At 44.5% G+C, this 21,802-nt stretch overlaps 3 protein-coding genes across 3 annotated transcripts; 1 reads left to right on the top strand and 2 right to left on the bottom strand.

Moving 5' to 3' along the window:
- Positions 1-45: 45 nt before the first annotated feature.
- On the bottom strand, positions 46-14,671 carry pgap1 (post-GPI attachment to proteins inositol deacylase 1). The gene is made up of 26 exons (XM_040200958.2): positions 14,359-14,671; positions 13,284-13,437; positions 11,625-11,800; positions 11,134-11,305; positions 10,403-10,563; positions 10,131-10,183; positions 9,968-10,034; positions 9,739-9,838; positions 9,509-9,567; positions 9,325-9,408; positions 8,499-8,548; positions 8,304-8,355; positions 8,147-8,224; positions 7,183-7,258; positions 7,035-7,108; positions 6,894-6,945; positions 6,336-6,402; positions 6,142-6,247; positions 5,977-6,015; positions 5,701-5,885; positions 5,333-5,563; positions 5,128-5,263; positions 4,995-5,045; positions 4,636-4,847; positions 4,370-4,474; positions 46-4,279 (listed from the first exon to the last, which is right to left on the bottom strand). Exons 1-26 carry the CDS (start codon positions 14,488-14,490, stop codon positions 4,141-4,143), a joined length of 2,811 nt encoding a protein of 936 aa, XP_040056892.2. The 5' UTR covers positions 14,491-14,671; the 3' UTR covers positions 46-4,140.
- Positions 14,672-14,747: 76 nt separating this feature from the next.
- Positions 14,748-18,492, bottom strand: maip1 (matrix AAA peptidase interacting protein 1). Its single transcript, XM_040200962.2, has 5 exons — positions 18,095-18,492; positions 17,800-17,871; positions 16,898-17,024; positions 15,628-15,778; positions 14,748-15,524 (listed from the first exon to the last, which is right to left on the bottom strand). The coding sequence occupies exons 1-5, from the start codon at positions 18,407-18,409 to the stop codon at positions 15,446-15,448; spliced, it is 744 nt and encodes a 247-aa protein (XP_040056896.2). The 5' UTR covers positions 18,410-18,492; the 3' UTR covers positions 14,748-15,445.
- Positions 18,493-18,643: 151 nt separating this feature from the next.
- On the top strand, positions 18,644-21,552 carry tyw5 (tRNA-yW synthesizing protein 5). Its single transcript, XM_040200961.2, has 8 exons — positions 18,644-18,782; positions 19,156-19,310; positions 19,425-19,494; positions 19,575-19,619; positions 19,745-19,882; positions 20,703-20,790; positions 20,973-21,089; positions 21,236-21,552. The coding sequence occupies exons 1-8, from the start codon at positions 18,702-18,704 to the stop codon at positions 21,520-21,522; spliced, it is 981 nt and encodes a 326-aa protein (XP_040056895.2). The 5' UTR covers positions 18,644-18,701; the 3' UTR covers positions 21,523-21,552.
- The last annotated feature ends 250 nt before the right edge of the window (positions 21,553-21,802 follow it).

Genomic DNA, 21,802 nt, shown 5'->3' with positions numbered 1-21,802 from the left:
ATATCAGTCATAAGTTGCATGTGTGACGTAATAACAGACAACTTGTTACTTTTCTTTTTATTGCAACATTAGTGCCAAAAAGTGCAGTTATCCCATTTACAACATCAGATAAAAATGTGAGAAATATAAAAACACCAAAGCAATCGATTTTGAGACAGTAATGCCTGAACCTGAGGAGAAGACACTCTTCCACACTAAAGCCTCACAAGAAAATAGAAAAACAACCCCTCAGGTATGATGCATTTTTTTTGTTCTATCACTTGACGGCTTGTCGCAGTATCTTCACAAAGGACGGAAGGCTATTTATTTCGGCACAAGGAGCAGCCGGGTGGAGGTTACAGGTTTTAAAGTCACTCGAGGCAAAAGCAGAATAAAGAAAAACGGATGGTTTACCAGACCGTGAAAACACGTAAACAGTAGGAACATTTGAAAAGATTTTACTTCCATATTACCAGAGAGACAATGAAAAAAGGGCATTTTAGGACTTTGTAAAGAAAACAGTGAATATAAACAACCAATGTGCAACGACCATGTTGTTAAATGATTTTATAGTTTCAGACGTTTTGGTTAGCAAAACCATAATTTACAATGGACTAACAAAAAAATAATAGTTATGGACACATTTCTCACAGCTGCACTTCAACAAGACGCCCTTTGATTTACGGGTTATAAAATAAATGGCAGCATTTAATATGGAGTGCTTGGGAATTGTAGACTTTGATTCCGGGTATTCATTCATTTTATTAAAGTTAAAGATGTATCTTCATTCTGATGATATCCAAGGGCCTCATTCCTCTCAAATGTGAGCGAAAGAACACTAAACCCAACCTCATGTGTCGTTGGAACTAGGACATGATCACAGTGAACACCGATAAAAACATTTAAATTCATATAAAAAAACTAAAAAAAACAACCAGCTCTCATATCCAACAATTGCTTCAACAAGGTCACATGTACCACCAATTCACAAGGCCCGATGTGCACCTCAAACACTACAACGGCACCAAACGGACACGTGCACAGCGAAGCTGATCACTTACACCACAAGCGACTATAGTGAAACGCACGTGAACACATACAGCGCGCGTAACATTCGGGGAGCAGCAGCTGGTCTTTGCAGAGCACGCCGGGGACGCTTGGTGGATGGAGCGACCAGACCAGTATCAACTCATCTTGGGAGACACACTGCTGCGTAAGCACAAGGAAGCAGAAAGGCACAGCAGCTGCTTCACTGGCATGAGGGGGTGTGAGCAACAGCAGGAGGACGAGGCAGTTATCAAAACACATGGCGTGGAATAGAAACAAAGCTGAGGTCCAGTTGTGAAACATCCATCCCTCATCTGCCATTTTTAGGGTTTTCTGACTTGCATGTTTTGTGAAAAATGTAAATGGTACGTTATGAAAGTCCACAACTAAGCAGTCAGAGCGCCTGCGAGAGTTAACCGGCTTGTAGAGTCATTGGCAGACGGGAACCCTGAACGTCAAGCAAAGGTTAGGCCGACAAGCCGGAACCACGCAGCCGAACTGCAACAGTTATGCTGGTGTGAAGCAAAACTATACCGAATGAGACCTCCTCCTCCCCATAGAACACCGGATATTAAAAAGGACAAGTCCTCTGGTCTGATATCTTCCAGTCAACAAATCCCATAAGACCTAAACCAACCATTGATTCTGTGCATCTGCGTTGATCCACAACTACTCCACTATTTACTCCCATTTAAGTAACATTTACTAAACACTACAGTGACCAGCGGTTTCAGGGCATTACTGAACAAAGACGTTTGTGAGCCTTCATAATAATTATAATGATAATGATGATGATGATTTTGCAACAGCATCAGTAGGACGCAAAAGACTGTGTACTGATGGCTTTTGTTGACAAGAGAAATAGGGAACAGCTCCAAACTGGTCTTAGAAGCCATGATGTGGGACCAACAGAACTCCACACAAAATAGAAGCATTCAAAAAGGTTTTTTTTCTTATTTCAAGACCTGCAAAAGACGCCCAGTCCAGAAGTTGTGTGATGTCTGATGAAAAGCTATTTAAAAACTAAAGAGTAAGACATCAGGTGGTGGTATCTTTGGCCCAAAGTACTCGCCTGTACACCATTAGGACCAGGAACCATTAAATAAAAGACACTTATTAACCGACATGGCAGCAACTCCAGTCCCAATATGGAGCTGGAAGCGGCTGTTTAAATCTCAAATCAAAGTGTGGATCTGCTGCAGCACTACAGACATCCCATAATCCCCACTGAACATAAATCCCAGGCTTAGACAAAATGTGTAACCTGCTTTTTGAACCTTGCGAGCCCAATCACCTCATTCCCTTTTTACCCGTCAACATTCGTGCATTACCTCCACTTTGTCCGCGTTCATGGGGGGGAGGGGGGGTGGGGGTTGTCCATGATGAATCATTTTACAGCATTGATTGAGTTAATTGATCAACTACAAAAGGATTATTTTTCCAGAAAGGCCTAAAGCTTTTTTGGGATTATATAAACATGGACATGTAAAATAGAAACAGAGCTTCTTCACGCCGTTTAAAATGCTTCTGTTAGATCAGAACGTTTGTATTTATTATAGGAGCCATACCATACAGGCCCGCTTATACATCCCTCCCATGGTACGTTCAGCATAACACTTGCACAGCATTCGTTCCATCAGTAGTACCAGGTTTTCCCCACCTGGTGAAGTAAATGCTTATATTTCACATTAAAAGCCTACCAGGTAAACGGAGGATTTCTGCCCAATTGCCAAATGGGAAGCTTTTAATTTGAAACATCTGTGCAGGAAGTTTAATTGATATTAACTGAATAAAACAGCTGAGTCAGACAGTAATTCTCAAGATAATCTGTGTTATTGTAATGATGAGGCAGTGCTGTGACAACGTACAGCGTCCTGAACTTATTAAGAGCTTTTGGAGTGTGACGAGGCTTTTGCAAATACAAAAATCGCAAAATTTCAGAATTCTCTTATTTGCTTTCAGTTCTTGGCTCATGTCTTACAAGCCTGGAAAAACAGTCACTCTTATTTCTGACCAGAAGACTATTCAGCGCTTATTTTAGAGCTGCACATTTAACAGTCAGTGAGAGAATGAAAGAGCAAACAGGCCGACGGTTCGTAATACAGGTTCTTTTTGTGCAGCAGGCCGGAGAGCAAAGCCTTCTTCTGACGGCAGTGAAAAAGCTTTTTTGGAAAGGTTTCATTAGATCATGGCAGTGTTTTTTCTGGAAATGATGAGGTCTACCTTTTTTTCAACCATATTTGAAGGAAAGGTTTGAATGGCACGACTGCAACACACAGCCACTGCTGGAATCCAATTATACAGTCTGATCTATAACTGCCACTGTGCAGACAAACCTTGTGTAGACGTGATAAAAAATAAAGCTTTGAATGTTGATTTAGATTCAAATGTGACTTAAGAAAAAAAAAAAAACTGACTTAAGACAGATTTATCTGCCACCCTGGAAACGAATAAAGCGTGCAGCCCCCCCCCCCCCCCCCCCCTACACAAACTCTGTCTAGCTACACAACAGCATCTTGGAGAACATCGAGTAGATCATAACGTTGTTCTTGTGAAAGGTGCATAACAGAGTGGAGCCTTCGCATGCACTGAAGCCACTGGTTCTGTGTGCTTGGACAGTCAAAAAGGTAAAGATGACACACAGCGAGACGTCCTGTCACAGTGGGCAGTGAAGGGGTTAACAGCAAAGTGACCGCAGTGCACAATGCCAGCGGAGACACAGGGAACCACACAGAAAGAGCATATTTGAACACCCTGTTAAGAATCTATAGTATCGGTAGCTTCACTGGTTGTGGAGTTGTTGCTCCTTGAAGGCAGAGCTATAAATATACAGAGTAAGGCAAACTTGGTTTCAGGTCAATCCTTCAGAGCCATATTCACACCAAACGTTCCACGGCCGTTACATCCTCTCATTTGAAAACGTAGTGTAATTGCCGAGGAGCTTTTAGTGCCAACATCGAGCGCACAGTTCCCCAAGCTATGTATGTTTATGGCTCTACTCCATGGCGGCAAGATCGAGCACGTCCTCCTGGAACAAAGCGCTCCGGAGCCGGTTCAGCGCGTCAGGCTGTGATTTAGAGAAAGGCTTGTTATGGTGGAACGGGACAGATACCGTCAGAGCACGCAGCACAAGGCCACAGGGACGAGTGCCGCCAATAGGAAGTGGGTGACTCTGTAGAGGTGCAGCGGAGAGAAAGTCACCATGGCGATGGACAAGGGGAGGGGGAGGCAGGACGTCAGAGGCAGTAGTTTGCTGAAAGAGATGGAGAAAGGGTTTGCATGCTGCGAATGAGAATTCACCTCAACAAACCGAACAGTGCTGGTGACCAAGAAGGACTCTTACCTATTGCTGATTTTTAAGGTGTTGCAGTTTATCAGCAGGATGTACACAACGATTAGAGGCACACTGCTTGGCCAGCAAGGGTCAGGATCTAGCTGGGTGGAGTACCTGCAGAGGATGCCTCATCTTCTGTTATCAACCATTTACTATTACCGGACATATGACAGTCCAAGAGAAATGCGTAATTACCAAATATGCCCCCCCTTAAACCGGCATATTCATTTTCCTAAGTGTTACACAAAGCCATGTCATTGCTTTTTGTGTTGTACCTCAGGTTGCGAATCCAGTGGATGAGCGAGGGTGCGATGAGCATGACCGGTAGTGTGGAGAGCGCCGACAGGCAGAGATGGAGCTGCAAATCGTCCCTCACCTCCTGCAGAGCACACTCAGACAGCAGGGGGGCACCATTGCATTCCTTAGACTGGCGCAGAGATTCTGAATCGACTGTGCCGTTCTCGGCTTTCCTGTGCTTCTCGGGGGCCTGGAAAGATGGAGGAAAGACCTGATTTACTTTCCAATTTGACGAGAATCAAAAATTGTATCGATTCGGATACTCAGGCTCTGCATTAAAATCACAATAGCATCGACCGGACCACCTACTGCATTTGGGTCAATGTGTGTATCTTACCAGATTCAGCATGTGACTCAAGGACCGTTCAGTCATCTGCAGCCGCAGTAACTGAAACAGCAAACAGACATGGTTTTGGTCAATGTTACTCTGAGACAGGCTTCATCTCTATGACCCATGTACCAACACTCACCCGGTAAAGGTGGAGCAGAAAGGCAGCAAAGATAGCCAGCGCCCCACAGGACACCCCTCCCACAACTATCAGACACAAAGTGACGAGGAGCTGCGTCCGGAGTTGCAGGGTGCCGCAGTCTCTAGAGACCGATGGCCTGCATCGAAAAGGAGGTTTACAGTGACATTACACACTCACGTATATCAACACACCTGTCCAACCATACCTGTGGAGCGGAGCTAATATTAGTGAGATCAGGCGCATGATGAGACGGAGCAGCGTGCTGCCCCAGTATGCCACGGCTGCTCCCAAGATGTAAAGTAGTGGGGACAGAAGGAGGGGCCATTCTTCCCCTGGAGGCACGCCCTCAGGAGATCCAGCATCAGGGTGGGTTGGAGGGAGGGCATCCATATGGGGGAGGTAAAGAAATGACCAGACCTCTTGAAACCAGCTGCAGCTGAAAGCAATAGTAGGATTTTTTTTTTAGAAAGTTCATAAAACATAAGACCTTGTTTTATTTTGCTCATATTACTTGTTTCCAAAGTCAAGATTGACGGTTCTCGTTAATTACAACGATCTTAATCTCAAGCCTACCCAAGTAAAATGTGCAGAAGATAGACGGGCAGGTTGACTTTGTGAGGCTGGAGGCCTTTGGCCACCACCAGGCTCATGTCTGCAGCTCGCCTGGACTTCAGAATGGAGGACAGCTGCCCCCCACAGGCCTGGAGCAGGGTTACAGCCGTGTACACCGGCACCATCGGACCACAGAACCGAAGTATCTGTTGGATCAGAGAGCCGATCAGAAGAACAATACACATACCACCATTTTCAATCACACACTAAACATCAATGAAGACAAGAAAGCTGTACCTGTCCCAGCACTCTGGGTAATGAAGTCCTCACTGACACCTGAGGTGAGAACACAGCGTATTAAATTAGTGTCATACGGTTAACTCCTATTTGATGGCATTAAATGGGTTCATCATGGCGAACTGCCTGTAGGCTGGGGCTCAGTCCAGCACCTGATAGCCGTACCTTATACTGGCAGTTGGGGGCAGTGTGGAGCTGAAGGAGGACACCGGAGGCGTTGTCCGGACGACTTGTGTGGAGCATCGCTGACATCTCGGTCACGGATGGCACACTGGGAGACACATCACATTGAGGCATGACGCAAAGCATGAAGACGACAAATCTGTCCGAACAAAGAAACAGACGATGGAACAACTGACCTGACGGTGGTTAAAGAGTCCTCTCCAAACCACGACACGTGGATTCTGTACACATTGGGCAGTCGATCTGCAGACAAAAACACGATGGATCACGGTCAGTGAGAAAAAACCCTCTATGATGTAAATGTTTCCTCTCCCGTGTCTATGACTCCTGACAAGTAAGGTTTTGTAAGGCTCAGCTTTCTTAGTTCCAAGTTTCTGAATTTCCTCCCGTTTTGAAGTCTGAAATAACTAAAAACATGCATGTTCTCTCTCAGGTGATTTAATTGATACAACTTAGCAGCATACACCTCGTGTTTAGAGTGCAAACTCCCATGGTAGAAAAAAGTACTGCTGTTAGTGCTCCCTAGAACATAGGTAGAGGTGCACTTGAGCCTCTGGTGGTCAAAATGAGTATTTCAACAACAAACTAAACTTCATTTTTCAAAAACTAGTTTTCACCAATAAAGAGACACAGGCTTTCGCCCTGGTTTGTACGTACAGCACACAAAACCATTTAGATGTATTTGCCTCTTTCTCTCCTTCTGCAGCCTGCCCTTGTGTCACATGTAAACATACCTTTATTTACTTTGCACTGGCTTGCAACAGTAATTCTGAAAGCCTGATAGACCTGAAGACACAGACGTGTTCAAAGTTTAGTGACCCTGCAGGGACAGAGACACTGACTCGAGCATGTGCAGATGAAATCATGATCGCTACCTGGTGGAAGTGCTGCAGCTTGATGGTGTGAAGAAGTCCAGACGAGTTGAGCGAAACGTCGCTGACGGTGAGTCCTGGAAAACCAACAGTCACTGAAAAGGAACGTTTCTTCTTAAGAGAACTCACATGAACACACATCCCTACTCACCGAAGGACAGGACATGTGGCACTGGGACAGACAGAGTCTGAGACGCTTGTCTCTGCCACTCGCATTCCACCGTGAACTGCAGACAGGACAACGGTTGTAAGGTCATTGTATACATTAAAATATCCTTTTCTTGTACACAACTGAGTTCGCCGGATCATTTTTGAGGATAAAATGACAGACCAGGTTTTTTGGTTCCAGTTTGGCAAAATCACCATAGCAACACATCCATTTACTTTAACCTGCTGCGGCGCAGGTTCATTAATGAAAGAACGATATCAGTTAGATTAATGTTTTATAAGAGTTCTTCCAGATCACAAAGATCCGTTATGGATCTTATATCCGTCACAGTGACTTCCTGTACGAGCTCTATTGATGCTGCCAACAAGAAACATTCCTAGTTCTATTTAATCATCTACACAAACATATGATACACAAGCGCATACGGTACATATATCATGATAACTATTCATTCGTATTCATATTAGATACTCTTTGGGCTTGTTTTTATCTACTTATTCTGAAAGAGCTGAGATGACTATTGTCGCCAGCAAGATCCAGTTAGATGATGATGCATTCCAAAAAACCTTCTGCCAGCAGCCACATTTAAAGAAATATAATCTGACTGTTTAAAGTGATGAGGCACTTACAATGAGCCACTACATTGACCACCACGTTGACTATATTTTAGGATCCCACTTTCTCTTGTTTTTGAAGTTAAAGTGTTTGTAGTTATTTTTTTATTTGTTTGGCTATATTTACCTTCAAATAGTTTGACTTGTCATACAAATAATTAAGAGCGTGTCTCCTGGCTTAGCTCTGCCAAGTCTGTGTCCACTTGTGTGTGATGAAACGTGTCACTGTTAGTATTTAGCTCAAAGTCCAGGTGTGCTGTAACTTTCTTCCTTTACAGCGAGATGGACAGACAAAGGACAAACAGCGATTGTCTTTGCATCTCATTATGTACCTGCTTGCCGTTGAGGTTGGAGGCGGAAACAACCAGATGAGTAACTGAAGACAAGTCACTGAGACTCAGAATCAGGATCTAAGGAGGATCAAAGACAATTATTAGCAAACCGACAGCAGCTCAGACCGGACAGGACGCCGTCTCAGAGGACCGATACCTTGTAGGGGGGCAGAAGCTCAGTTCCCGTGGACAGATCCTCTGCATGCACACTGAAAAGCAGAGCAATAGAAATACATTTGTCATCTACTGTAATACAACAAAAAGGCATACAGTGAGCGTGCAAGTATGAAAGAACTGTGGGGTAGAGCAGATAGGGAACCTCTTTGCCTGCCACCTGCCATCCTATTCTTACCACGAAGAGCTGTTCTTGTGCACGCAGCCGTACACCCAGCTCGTCATCTCCTGTTGAGGATCAACAAATGAGGATGGAACTTTTACGAGAGCAAACATTACTTTGGTTTCATGCTTTTCTAAACATGTCACTTTTGCACTTCAGTCACAAATTGGTGCTTAATTTTACTTCAATGAGTCATCCATCCATCTCTACGAATCACTACGGAAGCCCCAAGGCCAACAACAGAAGAAGAATTCTGGTGATGCATTTTTTAATTCTATTGATCTAAATAGTGTTACTCATGCATTTAATCACTCAGCATGTGGAAAATGCACTTTACTAGGTTTATCCTTCCCCTAGTGGGGAAAAATTTACTTTTTTCCATTTGAGAAAGCAGGATGCAGATGAAACAATCATTTAAAAAAAAAAAAAAGAAAAGAAAAGTATTCTCTTAAATTCTCTGACAAACGGGTTGATTTTCTTTCAAACATAGTTCCTACAGGAAACACGCAACAACAAGGTCTGTGGATTTTCTTCAGTAACGAGGTCATGATTTCTGGAGAGACATAGTTGAGCACAATGAGTGATGTGCCATTTAGTCCCATTAGACAGGAGAAGACAAACACCTCTGCAGCCGACATCTCCAACACTGAGCCACTCACACCATGTCGTTTGATCAATAGCTCTGCAGGTAAGACAGAGAGGTACAAAGAGTTCCCAACTGCCCTTCAGGTCAGGAGGATTGAAAAACAAAAAACACTTTGATAAAGATTTTTATCTCCCGTCCATCTGTAGGTTTCCGTACTAAACAACTCATGGGTTGCACAAAGAGCTGAGGACTCACCATGTTGCTGCTCCGGCAGTAGAAATGGCTGTAGGCTTTCCTGCGACTCGACAGGGCAAACCGAAAGTACTTGACCTGTCCTTCCTGTAGACACAGAGCTACACTGAAGACAACGGTCTATCAGGGCTGAGCTTTCTTAAATATACAAACGACCCATTTGATATATTGAGACGCAGTCTGGCACCTTCGGTGTGCTGTAAGCCAGGCGCAGTGTGTTAACTTCACTCCATGCTTCAGGAAAATCTGGAGAAAAAAAAAAACAGGCAAAGTGTCACTCGATCAAAACGGCATTCATTCGCTTTATGGAGTCATTGAAATATAATGCAATACAATGGACACAAATGCAAAGACATGGCTTCCAAAGCACAAGGACAAGAATAAAAATGACAGCTACTAGTATGATGTCTCTGTGACCTGAGAGGGAGATGTCTTCAGTGTCTCCCAGCATCCTGACAGGGTGTCTGATGAAGTGATGGTTCAGTACAGCCATTTTCTTCTCCGGGTTAACTGTGAACTAATAACACAACGGTTGACATAGAAACAGACTGAAGCTGCTTCAGTTTATCAGAGGTGCAGTGATTCCCATAAATTATTCCAGGCCATTTAGTGGTCGCGGAAACACTGGAGACTGGAGATTTCTGACCTGTCTGGTTTCAGGATCGAGGAGGTCAAAGAAGGCCCTGACAGTAGCGAGAACAAGCTCTTTGCACCTGGAACACAAAAGGCAGGTAAACTGCATTGATAATCTGTAATCTATTGCATATATAGGAAAACAGTGGGCCAGAACATAATGCGGTGTCTTTTACCAAACGATGGAAAGATGGTCAGTGGACACCCAGGTTCTGGGAACAGCTGTTGCCTTGACAAAAACAATAAGACATTGACAGTGCAGCATCAAACACGAGCCCTGCTGGCAGTTCGTAGTTACAGGAATGAAAAAAAAACTAAAACTCTAAAAGACTACATTTATTTGGCCCTGAAAATGAAGTTAAAGCTCTTAATTTATTGAGGAGGCTCTTGGGTTCTAAGAAAAAGTCCCAAACAAATTAAACAAATTGAAAAGTTCACCAATAATTACCACGAGGGACAACTTATTGGGGTCTCCTGGGGTACAAGGCAGGGATGTCAGGCCGGAGCGGACTTGGTAGTCCCGGTAACCACCCCCAACAGACAGAACTGTGACGTTCCTGAGCTTTTTTGCACAGTTCACCCACTTCTGTCTGACTGCAGCATAGAAATCTACATGGAGCGAAGACAAAGACAAGTTATACACACAATGTGGCACTTCCCTTAATCAGAAAACCAATAAGAGATCAACAGAAGAGGGATCATGGGAGTGTTTCTCTTCACCCCATTAACACTCCTCTCACACAAATACAAGCTGCGACTAACACAGAACAAGTATAAATCTTGTTTCTCCGATAACGTGACGGCCTTCATCTGGTTGAAATATATAAAACAAGATAATCCTTAAAATGTGGCTTAAAAACAGACATCTTGATGCAGAAAAGTTACTTATTATAACTTTACATTAAGTCATCGGAATTCATAGTTCACAACACAGCTATGATGTTGAGACGTTCTCCATCTTTGGAATACAAATAAGTCATATTGTAGCTGGTATTTGACATTGTTAATGAATCACACGAGCTGAACAATACAGTGGCCGACTAGACCGATTAGTTACTTCCTCCCTGGTCGAGGGCCTTTGGATCAAAAGGTCCAATCGGCAGTTGTCTTGTCAGCTACAATGAGGAGACCAGCGTGTCGATGTACTATTTGAGATACCAGCACGAGAGTTCTCCCTACCCAGCAGGTACGGGTCCAGGGCCAGCACCGGAGCCAGGTGGGGGGAGGCCTGGGTAATGATGAGGCCGACCAGATTGGTGTTGAAGCGGGGCAAAGTGAAGAGCGCCCGGGCCACCACTCCTCCCATGGAGTGACCAACCAGCACCACACTCTGAGGGGGGGTCTTCAGGTGCTGGGCAGCAGGGCGAAGGAGAAGAGAGATTAGCAAGGACCACTAGGGGGTTATGGAATCACTGGAAAGAAGAGTTTGAGAGACACATGGATATTTTTTACTGACTGAGCATTTAATTAGCTGTAATTAGCTATGGCTCCCGGTCCGCTCCTTTACTGATGCAAGAAGTACAAGTCAGAGGGCTTGATGCTATGCCTTAAGTTTAAATGTAGCAGGTAATGTAATGGATCACCCAAACTAAAATAATACTTCACCAGCAGGATCTGCCAACTAGAGTGAGTAACCCTGTCTGACAGGCAGCTGATGCTTGAGGTCTGACCTTGTAGAGCCTCAGGATGGCCTTAATGCTCTCATGCAGGAAGTGGGTCTGCCTGAGCAGACTGCCGCCATAGAGGGCCACCAGCTCCTCGTTGAAGTCCACGGTGAACACGTTGAAGTGGAGACCGCCCTCCACGTTTTCAGCCTTCCTCAAAGCCACCGAGCCCAGGGAGCGAGCTTTTTTAAGAGAGGAAGACATTTTGAGTGTGTTTAGGCTGCGTGGGTTTTCTCCAGACAGCAGTAAGCACCAGATGTTTAGTAAAATCATACAGATGTTCGGCATTGCTTCGCCTACACAAATCACAGCTGTATATGCATAGCATCGATGCTTCTCCGCTAACTGACATGGCGCTAATGACCAATGCAATACTATTTTTAGTTATTGATCAGATTCATCACGTCTTGAGCTTTGCGCCACATTTTTGGACCGACAGTCCATCACCTAAAAAAAAATATAGGCAAAAATAGAAATCTTTAAATTGACCGTCTGTCCCATTTTCCTGTGAAACATGGCAGCAACAACCAGATGTGACTCGACACTGGCACCTCATCTAGCTGTTGGAAGCGGTAAAGTTAAGGAAGCCTGTCAAACATCAGCTGTTAAAAATACAACAGATTGAGAAGTGTTAACGTGAGCCATGAAAAACAGAGAGCCTGAGTGTAGCAGCACAATGTGTTTGTATTCACACAAAGAAAGGCGCGGGTGTTCTCCTCCTACACACTGATAGCAAGAACAGGGAGGAGGAGGTTTGTATCATTTAGAGCTTTCCTGCAGATATGATTTAGAGACGGTACAATATCCTTTGACCTTTTTTTAAAAAAATATTATGAATACAATATATTACTACATGTTGGTGGCACACACAGATATGGGATCAGATATAATTCTTAAATTGTTTTGAATAAAATTTTTATTTTCATTCTTCACCTGAGCATATTTTTTATATTTGAGGTCTTTCATTTTTCAGTTGCAGATTTTTTTAAATTTTCAAATCTTTTTTCCCCCTTTCTGAATTGTGGCCCTTATCTGGCGTCAACTCAAAGGGCGCGTAAGCAGAGTGACAGCTTAACAAAGAAGGCTGAAAACATTCCTCCACCGCGTTGTCGTCAGGAAACGTAGGCACTGTGAGAATTATCAATAAACACTTTCTATACAACATATTCACCTCAGTTGCATCAACCTCTAACTGCTTTCATATTCCCAGTCTTGATGAAACACAACCTTTCAAACAGAGCTGTTGAGTTGTGTGGAAAGAGAAAGCTTGTTGTGCTCAGGGCTCAATGACTTTAAGCCAGGAGAATACGTGCAGACAGACAAGACCTCAGGACTCATTTAACCACACAAAGAATGTAGAAAAGCCGCCACAAACACACTCCATTTGGACTCCCAGGTGTGAGCACACAACCTTCTCAGTTGATGCCACGCTCCCTACGTGCCAGATCGGGGCCAAAATACTGAATGTGAAAAAAAATATTTGAAACCTGAAAAAATAAGGTTTGAAATCAGAAAATAGAAAATCTACAACTGAAAAATAAAACCTCAAAAGTGAAGAATGAAAATAAATATTTTCTTCAAAACAATTCAAGAACTGAAATCAAAATGCTATTTAATCCCAAAATACTTGTAACTGTTCTCTCCGGTTGCTTAACCCTCACTTACCTTGTTTGTGACTGCCGGCGTTTCCAGGCAGGAAGAGCACAGGGGCACCGGTGAGTTTGAGGGCGCGGGTCTCCTGGGCGTACAGACCCTCCCCGTACAGGTAGAGGCCGTACGCCGGGTAGAGCCTGGCCACCCGACGAGGCAGAGCAACGCGCTGTGAAGCAAACACACACACGAGATCAGGAGGGGTCGTCGTTGGGTGACAGCTCATTCACCCTTTTCCCACAGCCATGAAGGCATCACGAAACATTCTCACAGCACATCTTACTCTCCAGCCGGGAGGAAACACCCCCCTCCCTCACCGTGCTCCTCACCTACATTACTATAAATACACGCAGGTAATTGTAGCTCGATGTGATGAGAAGTTGGATAAATTGACAGTTGACCCCATTTACGCACAACTACATCGGTAGGTAAATTTGGAGCTGAGGAGAAATGATGAGTCCAGTTGTGCATTTTCACTCTGAACAGTTTCAAATAGGTTAATGCTGAATTTACATTAAATTACGATACTTGATTTGCTCTTTGCCGTGTGAGGTGAGGCGGATGCCCGTGTTGCCCCCAGCTGTGCTCCACTTCCGGTCAGATGATGACGTTGGTGAGCATCCAGCAGCCATTACTATCGGAAGGTGTAGCTCTAGCTACCTCCACCTGTGTTGTAGCGGATGATTCCGTAAGTGCTGTAAAAAGTCTGCTGAGAGGATTGAAAGATCAGCAGCTGCTGTTGGCCGCTAATTACGGCTGATCTATTGAGCGCGCGCGCACGTACACGCGCACGCACACGCGCCCACACACACACACACACCTGGTGGAGCCGGACTGAGCGGCAGCAACAGTCCCACACCAACCGCCACCCGCTCAGTCGGCTAACGCCAGTTAGCCTATAAGACGCCGCATAACGTTATAATGTCGGTTCACTTGGAGACACCATTTCTCTCAGCGGCGTTAAAGAAAACGAGACAAATCAACCACGCTGTAAATATGGCAGCGTGACTAGTTGGCGTCAGCTTCATTCGTGGTCGACATGTCGCGTTGCTTGACGCCGTTGGCCCGGCTCGTTGGCCCGGTCACTCACCCGGTACTCCGGGTACTCGAACATGTATGTCATACTGCAGCGGTTCTCCTCGAAGCCAGTCAGCAGCTCCCGCAGGCCAACCGCCAGAAGCCCCACGGCGAGTCCGTAAAAGGCCACAGCGGCGAGTTTCATGGTTGAGTCGGGACTCCGGACCTTCAGGTGTCACAGGTGCTCCTTCTCCATGTGTCCGCTGTCATTCCCCGGCACGACACCTCCCGGGCCGTCCTCCTCATAGATAGAACAGCTGTGGTCCTCCTCACCGGCTCAACCGCCACAACAGGAACCACAGGGTGCACACGTGGGTGGTGATCGGCACGGCATTCGTCCAATGGGAGGAAATAACTTAGTAAATAGACCAATGGGAGAGCAGCTACGTGGGACACGTGACGTTTGGTTTTCTTTCATGCTTTTTTCTTTTATTGATTTTTTAAACTTTGATGTAGATGTTTTTCACACAGCCGTACGGGATTTTCATTGACGTTTCTATGTCGTAAGACACCTTATTTCCATTATTATAAAGGAACAATGAATTAAACCGCTATTTTCTCACATCTTTAATAAAACAGGGTCTTTTGCAGCTGCATCAGGCAACCTCAATCCTTGCAAACATATGTATGCAAACACAACACACATATAGCATGTATAGTCAGGTTAAGTGAGATAAAAAAGAGACAAATTATTTGTGTGAAAACAAATCTGGCAGAATGAATTGAAACATCTTATACCACACAGCCTTACATAGAGAAATGTATTCTCAATGTCTTTACTTGGAAATAAAGTACCAGACAAGACGAGTGTTTCAAAGAAGAGGTGCAGATCACATTTTCGTTGAGGGGGTACCAGAGATTTAGAAGAATATCCTAAGAAACACTGATGTCTGGTCTCTATGCCATCAATTGGTCGCCTCAATGAATTTCGAGTGAATCCAGGTCTTTTCCTGCTGCTTTCCTCGATGCATCACATTTTCCCCAGTGGATTATCATGAGCTGCTTTAGTGTAACTCAATTTAATAAAAGCAGATAGTGAGGGTGATGTCATGTCTTTGATTCATTTCCAGTGGCACAACTGCCACTTAATCAAAACCACTTTAATCCAAAAGCTTGGAGTGCTCGATCCTGGTAATGGTCCAGTCTGGAGGCACACCCTTCGTGAACTCCCTTTGGAATCTGTCAGATAAGAAAAGACCGATCAGTATCAATACCCAAATTCACACAGCGCTTACGTATATTTAATATGAACAAGCCTTCCAGACAGAAATGATATGCTCACTCATAGTTTGCACTGAGGAGTCTCTTCGTTTCTGCCTCTCCTTCTCCACCGATGGCCACCTGGTAGACGCGGGTTCCTTCCAGGGTGTCTTCAGGAAGACGTGCATTTGTCAGATACCAGAAACGCATCAGAATGGTGACAAATTTTCTCCCTGGAAAAGAATAGTACTCACACTTAATAACCCTGGACCAGTAATGGGTCCATTTCAAACACAAAATATCTGGCTGTTCAGTCAGGTTTCTTCATTTTGTCCACAGTGAAGTTGCTTTATTTACTCCGGTCTGGGAATGGGCCATCGGTTCCTACGACAAGAGTACGTCACGACCTGCTGATCTACTGGGATTCTCACACACAACCATGTCTGGGTTTACAGAGAATGGTCCGAAAAGAGAAAATATCCAGTGAGCATCAGTTGTGTGGACAGAAATGCCTTGTTGGTGCGAGAGGTCCGAGGAGAGTGGGCCTGCTGGTTGGAGATGATAGAAAGGCAGCAGGAACTCAAAGAACTACTCGTTACAACCAAGAAATACGCAGGAAACACATCTGAACCCACAACACGTGGATCCTTGAAGACGACGGGCTACAGCAGCAGAAGACACGCTGGGTTCCACTCGGTCAGCTAAGAACGGGAAACAGAGACTACTATTTGTAGACTCACCAAAATGGGACACGATTTCAGCTGCGACATTCAGGTGGTCGGGTCAGAATGTGGCGTAAACGACATGAAAGCATGGATCCATCCAGCCTTGTATCAACGGGTCTAGTGTGTGGGGGATATTTTCTTGGCACACTTTGGACCCCCTGATACCAAGTGAGCAGCGTTTAAATGGAGCAGCCTCCTGAGTATTGCTGCTGGCCACGTCCATCTCTCCATGACCACAGTGTAACATCTTCTGATGGCCACTTCCAGCAGCATAATGGACCACTTCACAAAGCTCACGTCATCGTCTCAAACTACTGTCTCGAACATGACAATGAGTCCTCTGTACTCCAAAGGCCTTCAATCACCACATCTCAATCCAATAGAGCACATTTGGGATGTGAGCGGGACATTCATCATAGATGTGCAGCCGACAAATCTGCAGCAATGATGCTGTCATGGCAATATGGACCAACACCTCTGAGGAATGTTGGATGTATGATACAAATAATTAAGGCAGTTCTGAAGGCAAAAGGGGTCCAACCTTTTACTAGCAAGGTGAACCTAAGTGGCCGGTGAGTGTATGTGTGTGTGTGTAGACAATCTTGGAGGTTAAGATGACATGCTGACCATCATCATCATAGTAGATCCCCACGTCTCCAGGTGTTGTGTACATGATGTCATCAGGATCTGCAGAGAGAGCTTTCTTGTGGCTCGATGGCAGCGCGTTGCATTTGTCCTCCAGCTTTGTAATCAACTGCATAGACAAAAACATGTGGTTCAACTTCAGCAGAGGGGTTACACTCTTTATATACACCAATCTTAGAACACTGTCCTTTTTAACAGGTAAACGTTTTTATTTTAAATTCCAGCTGTGCTCTGAAACACACAGATAGAGCAAAACACTTCTATAATTTAATGGATGAAGGAAATAGATACAGGAGTCAGGACTCTGCTAAACACAATTATGGATGGTAGAGAATCTGCTCTTAAAAGGGCTCATAAAACTCAAATTAAATAGACAATCCCTTTGAACTATTTATGATATTCAAATAGCTGTTGCGTGTTATTTGAATCTATACTATCTACAAAATCAGTACACACAGAAATAGGAGTACATGTTTATTGTAAATGGGGATCAGCGAGAGACATTGAGTGGGATAAAATGAGGAAGTTGCTCAGTCTTATGTTTTAATAAAGTGACACCAATATTAGGAGGCTGGATTTAAGGTGCTTCGGGTCACACCTAATATCCATTTTGTCATCTGCAATGCTTCTTTGATTCCGTTTCTAAAGCAGAAACTAACACAAAAGACTTCTCGATCAGAAAAATACTAAATGATAAATGAAAAAGCTTAGTTTCTAATTCAAACCCCCCTCGCATAGTTTGAAGTTGTCTCAATGGCTTTTATACTGTTAATTGTGTGGCACATTATATCATGTCGAAAATAAAAAGGCAATAAAATGCAAATTGGTTAGTTGGTACATTATATTTAAACAGAAGTGTGGACCTGCTGGCTTCCCGTACTTACGTCCTTAGCCACGAGTCCTTCCAACGCTTCGAAGTGACACCGAGACAGCAGCCCGGAGACATGTGTGAAGGCCTGCGGGGGTCAACACAAGCACCTTCATGAGTCAACACAAGCACCTTCATGAGTCAACACAAGCACCTTCATGAGTCAACACAAGCACCTTCACGAGTCAACACAAGCACCTTCATGAGTCAACACAAGCACCTCACTGTGGTGTGTGAGGTCCTAATGGCCAATACATCCCGTCCAATGAATGAAGTTGTGTCACAGCATTCGTCCCCCGGTCTGTACTCACCTGCTTCGCTCCATCCGCGAACTCTTCGATGTTGAACTCGTTATCAAAGTAAGCCCGGATCAGAAAGTAGTAGATTCTGGTGCGGAACCAGATAAACGGATTGGGGAGGCCGAAGACCACCACCTTCTGGTTCTGGTTCTGCCCCCCGCGGTCGGAGCTGTACTGGCGGACCGTTTCTACCACAGCGGCCGGGGACGGACAAGGTAGCGGTCGTTTCCCGGACCGGTTCAGGATGACACTTTCATTGAAACACAGACGAGTAAAGCTTAACGTTGATGGAAACCTGTGACAACCTCTTAATATGGGCAGCGCCATTTTCCCCCCTCGGAAGCTGGTCCGTGTGCTTGTAACTTCCGGCGAGGAACAACCCGCAAATAGTCAGAATGCACATAGAAATCTACCACCATCGTGAGAATATGATTATTTAGTGTATCCAGCAATCATGGACATTATTCTTTAACTAACGTTCCGTTATCCTTTTTTTGTATAGCCGACCTTTATTTAGTAATATCCTGTTTCTACACGGAACATTAACAATGTAACACCCGTCAACTTACGATCTGTTTACTTTCAGCAGCTCGTGATATTTTAGCGCATATCAAGTGAAATGGAGCTGCAGGAAAGAATACCTGTTCCGATATTTACAGAGGTAGATAAGGACGTGTTTCTGCGAGACATCTACCCGCAGGTAAGCTGCAGGAACACGGGACTCAACCTTCGTCCGGCCGGAACGTAGTTCCACAAACCGCCCCACGGAGGGCTGCGCGCGGCGGGGCACAAGGCAGCGACCCGCCGCGCGTCTCACGGTGATGCGATAGACTCCAGTACATGTTGTTTCAAATACGTGTTAGAATACAGATTTACCAATATTATTAAATTAAATATGTGTGTCTTAATATGTTGGTGTGTTCCTATATTTTCAAATAGGATATTTTTTTAAATTACACAGAATTTGGCTTAGTGATTTGGTGCGTAACCCATCGAGTCAAATTTAATTTATATGTTACAGTTGTTGAAACGGCGCTTTAAGTTATGAATAATACCGTGAATGTTGTTCCCAGCGCAAACCGGCTGTCCTGAGAGGCTCGTGTCTGGGACCATGTCTGCAGAAGTGGACGGTGGAGTATCTGAGAGACAGAGGGGGGGACAAGGAGGTTAAGATCCACGTCTCCGCTCAGCCACAGATGGACTTCCTCCACAAAAACTTTGCATACAAGTGAGCTCTCTCTCCCTCTCTCTCCCTCTCTCTCTCTCTCTCTCTCTCTGTGTCTGTCTCTCTCTGTGTCTGTCTCTCTCCCCACGATGCTCAGCTACAGCTCTTTGTTTACAGGACTCTGCCATTCAAAGAGTTTGTGAAAAGGGCATCTGAAAGGAAGCACTCTCACTTCTTCTTGTGTGAGGTAAAGATCAGAAGAAAACGTACCTATATGCATTTGTTTAACAGTATTTTGTGTCTTTTAATGACTTTCCTTGATATCAGGATGAGAGCTATTATCTTCGGTCCCTGGGAGAGGACGTTCGAAAGGTATGACGAAGACTTCTGAAATTTGTGAACATGCGGCATTAAGTTTTGTCCCCTCAGAGTTTAGACATTTGTTTTGTATTTATATGGCAAAAGATTTTGACCAAGAATATAAATGTCTCTCACAGGAGCCAGCTGATCTGAGTAAACAGTTCCCGGACTTGGCGGAAGATTTTCACATCCCACAGTATTTTGAACCCCATCAGTTCTTCTCCAGTGTCTTCCGTATCAGCTCCTGTGGTCTGCAGCTGTGGACGCACTACGACGTGAGCGTCCCGCGAGTAGTCCTCCTTGCGTCTTGCATTTGTCGCCTGTCTATTGTTTTATTTATGTTTTATTTATATATATATATATATTAGCGTCTTGCCATATTATATATATATAAATTCTATAATAGGTATATAGGTATAGTATAATACAGTATGTATACATTATAATTGTTTTGGTGCGATATATGCTGTCCTCACTAAATGTTGTTTGAAGAAAACCTTAATCTAGCTATACAGCTTGACATAGATTTTCCAGTACCGTATTCTCCAAGGAACAGAAAGGTTGTTGTTTGGAAGGATTTGATGCAGAAAAATGTGGTTTTGTAAAACTGAAAAGAGCAAGTACAAATGATCTATCAGGAACCAAAGGCTGTTAGCAGAAACCCGATATGGGTAGTTCATTACATATAACAACACAGTGCATTCTGTTTACCTTGGGGCCAAGATGTAATAACCACATAACACACTCACATGTGGTTCACAGAGAACCAACCTTGTGACTTATTGTAGTGGAACTTCACAAATATCAACATAAAGCACAGGGTTATGAAGATTGTCAGCAAAGATGCTAACTCTGAGTTCATGGGCACGATAAACTTCCGGTACCTCACTGCCTGCACGTCCCTTGTCATTCTGACCAGTCGCAAGCTCGTCGGTGCAGCAATCAACATTGGCCACTAGGTGTCAGTGTAGAACACACAGATCAAACAGCGTAGTGGTTCCAATACACGATACTTTGACCTCCCTCTGAAAGGAGATACACTAGAAGCCGCCAGTAAGCTCCATCTCTTCTGATCTTTGTGGCTCGTTCCTTCAGGTGATGGACAACCTGCTGGCTCAGGTGACTGGGAGGAAGAGAGTGGCGCTCTACAGCCCCCAAGATGCACTGCACCTCTACTTGTCAGGCAAGTGTCTGTGTGAAGATGCCAGTTTGTTTGATGGCTCAAAATCTGTTGTTTCAACCCTTTTTCTTATTCAACTCTAATATTGAATTCATTCAACTGGAGGCATGTTTTTTGTGTGTTTCATGGTTTATAAAATATAAACACTAAAAAGTGCAGCTTTTTATTTTAATTCTACCTATCAGGGTCTAAATCTGAGGTACTGGACATCGAATGCCCAGACCTGAATCAGTTTCCTGAGTTTGTGAAAGCAAAAAGATACGAGTGTGTGCTGGAGCCCGGGGATCTGCTCTTCATCCCTGGTAAGTAACGCTGCCGTCCCAACTGCCATGGACAGTATGTTCTGTCACCCTGTCATGCTTATCGCGGGAAATGTGGCTCCCAAGACCTGTTGGAGGCCTAACAAAGCCCACACCTCCCTGACTTAGTTTCCCCCCGCTTTCCTCAGCCCTGTGGTTCCACAACACGCTGGCTCTGCAGTTCGGAGTGGGCGTCAACGTGTTCTGGCGCCACCTGCCAGCCAACAGCTACGATCAAAAGGACCCGTACGGTAACAAGGACCCCGTCGCCGCGACTCGAGCCCTTCAGGCGCTGGAGAGGGCGCTGTGCGCTCTGGACCAGCTGCCAGAAGATTATCGTGACTTTTACGGCCGCCGGATGGTCCAACGCGTCCAAAAGCGGACGTACTGCGATGACCCGTCCAGCACAATTACGCAGGACACGTTACTCAGATGAGGGTAGAGAGAAATAAACCAGTAAAACATCTGTGTGGCACTGATGTCATGCTTTAATTAGTTTGGCTTCTGGAGCACGTGGAAGTTTAAATGACTAAAAACATCAAGAAGTGATGCATTTAAAAAAATACTTTATGGTCTGTCTGACTCTAGAGGGGCCGTCATTTAATAAATGAAAATCATGCTGTATTGATGAAGACAGAAACTAGAGGTTAAGACCATAAAGTCATGTTTACAATGTTTACTGAGAGAATAAATCAAGTAAGTCATTTCCTCATATA

Source organism: Gasterosteus aculeatus, chromosome 16 (assembly GCF_964276395.1).
Source record: "Gasterosteus aculeatus chromosome 16, fGasAcu3.hap1.1, whole genome shotgun sequence".
Lineage (NCBI taxonomy): Eukaryota > Metazoa > Chordata > Actinopteri > Perciformes > Gasterosteidae > Gasterosteus > Gasterosteus aculeatus.
The sequence above is the reverse complement of the archived record's forward strand: the minus strand, read 5'-3'. Positions and strand labels throughout refer to the sequence as shown.

Coding starts and splice junctions, on each gene's coding strand:
- pgap1 (XM_040200958.2), bottom strand. CDS start 14,490: ATGAAACTCGCCGCTGTGGCCTTTTACGGACTCGCCGTGGGGCTTCTG. Junction 9,839..9,967: donor TCGATCCTGAAACCAGACAG/GTCAGAAATCTC, acceptor TTGTGTTATTAG/TTCACAGTTAACCCGGAGAA. Junction 5,046..5,127: donor TTCTGCTCCACCTTTACCGG/GTGAGTGTTGGT, acceptor TTGCTGTTTCAG/TTACTGCGGCTGCAGATGAC.
- maip1 (XM_040200962.2), bottom strand. CDS start 18,409: ATGGCGCTGCCCATATTAAGAGGTTGTCACAGGTTTCCATCAACGTTA. Junction 15,779..16,897: donor GATCTACTATGATGATGATG/GTCAGCATGTCA, acceptor ATTCTTTTCCAG/GGAGAAAATTTGTCACCATT. Junction 15,525..15,627: donor CTCCTCAGTGCAAACTATGA/GTGAGCATATCA, acceptor CTTATCTGACAG/ATTCCAAAGGGAGTTCACGA.
- tyw5 (XM_040200961.2), top strand. CDS start 18,702: ATGGAGCTGCAGGAAAGAATACCTGTTCCGATATTTACAGAGGTAGAT. Junction 19,620..19,744: donor TGGGAGAGGACGTTCGAAAG/GTATGACGAAGA, acceptor TGTCTCTCACAG/GAGCCAGCTGATCTGAGTAA. Junction 21,090..21,235: donor GGATCTGCTCTTCATCCCTG/GTAAGTAACGCT, acceptor CGCTTTCCTCAG/CCCTGTGGTTCCACAACACG.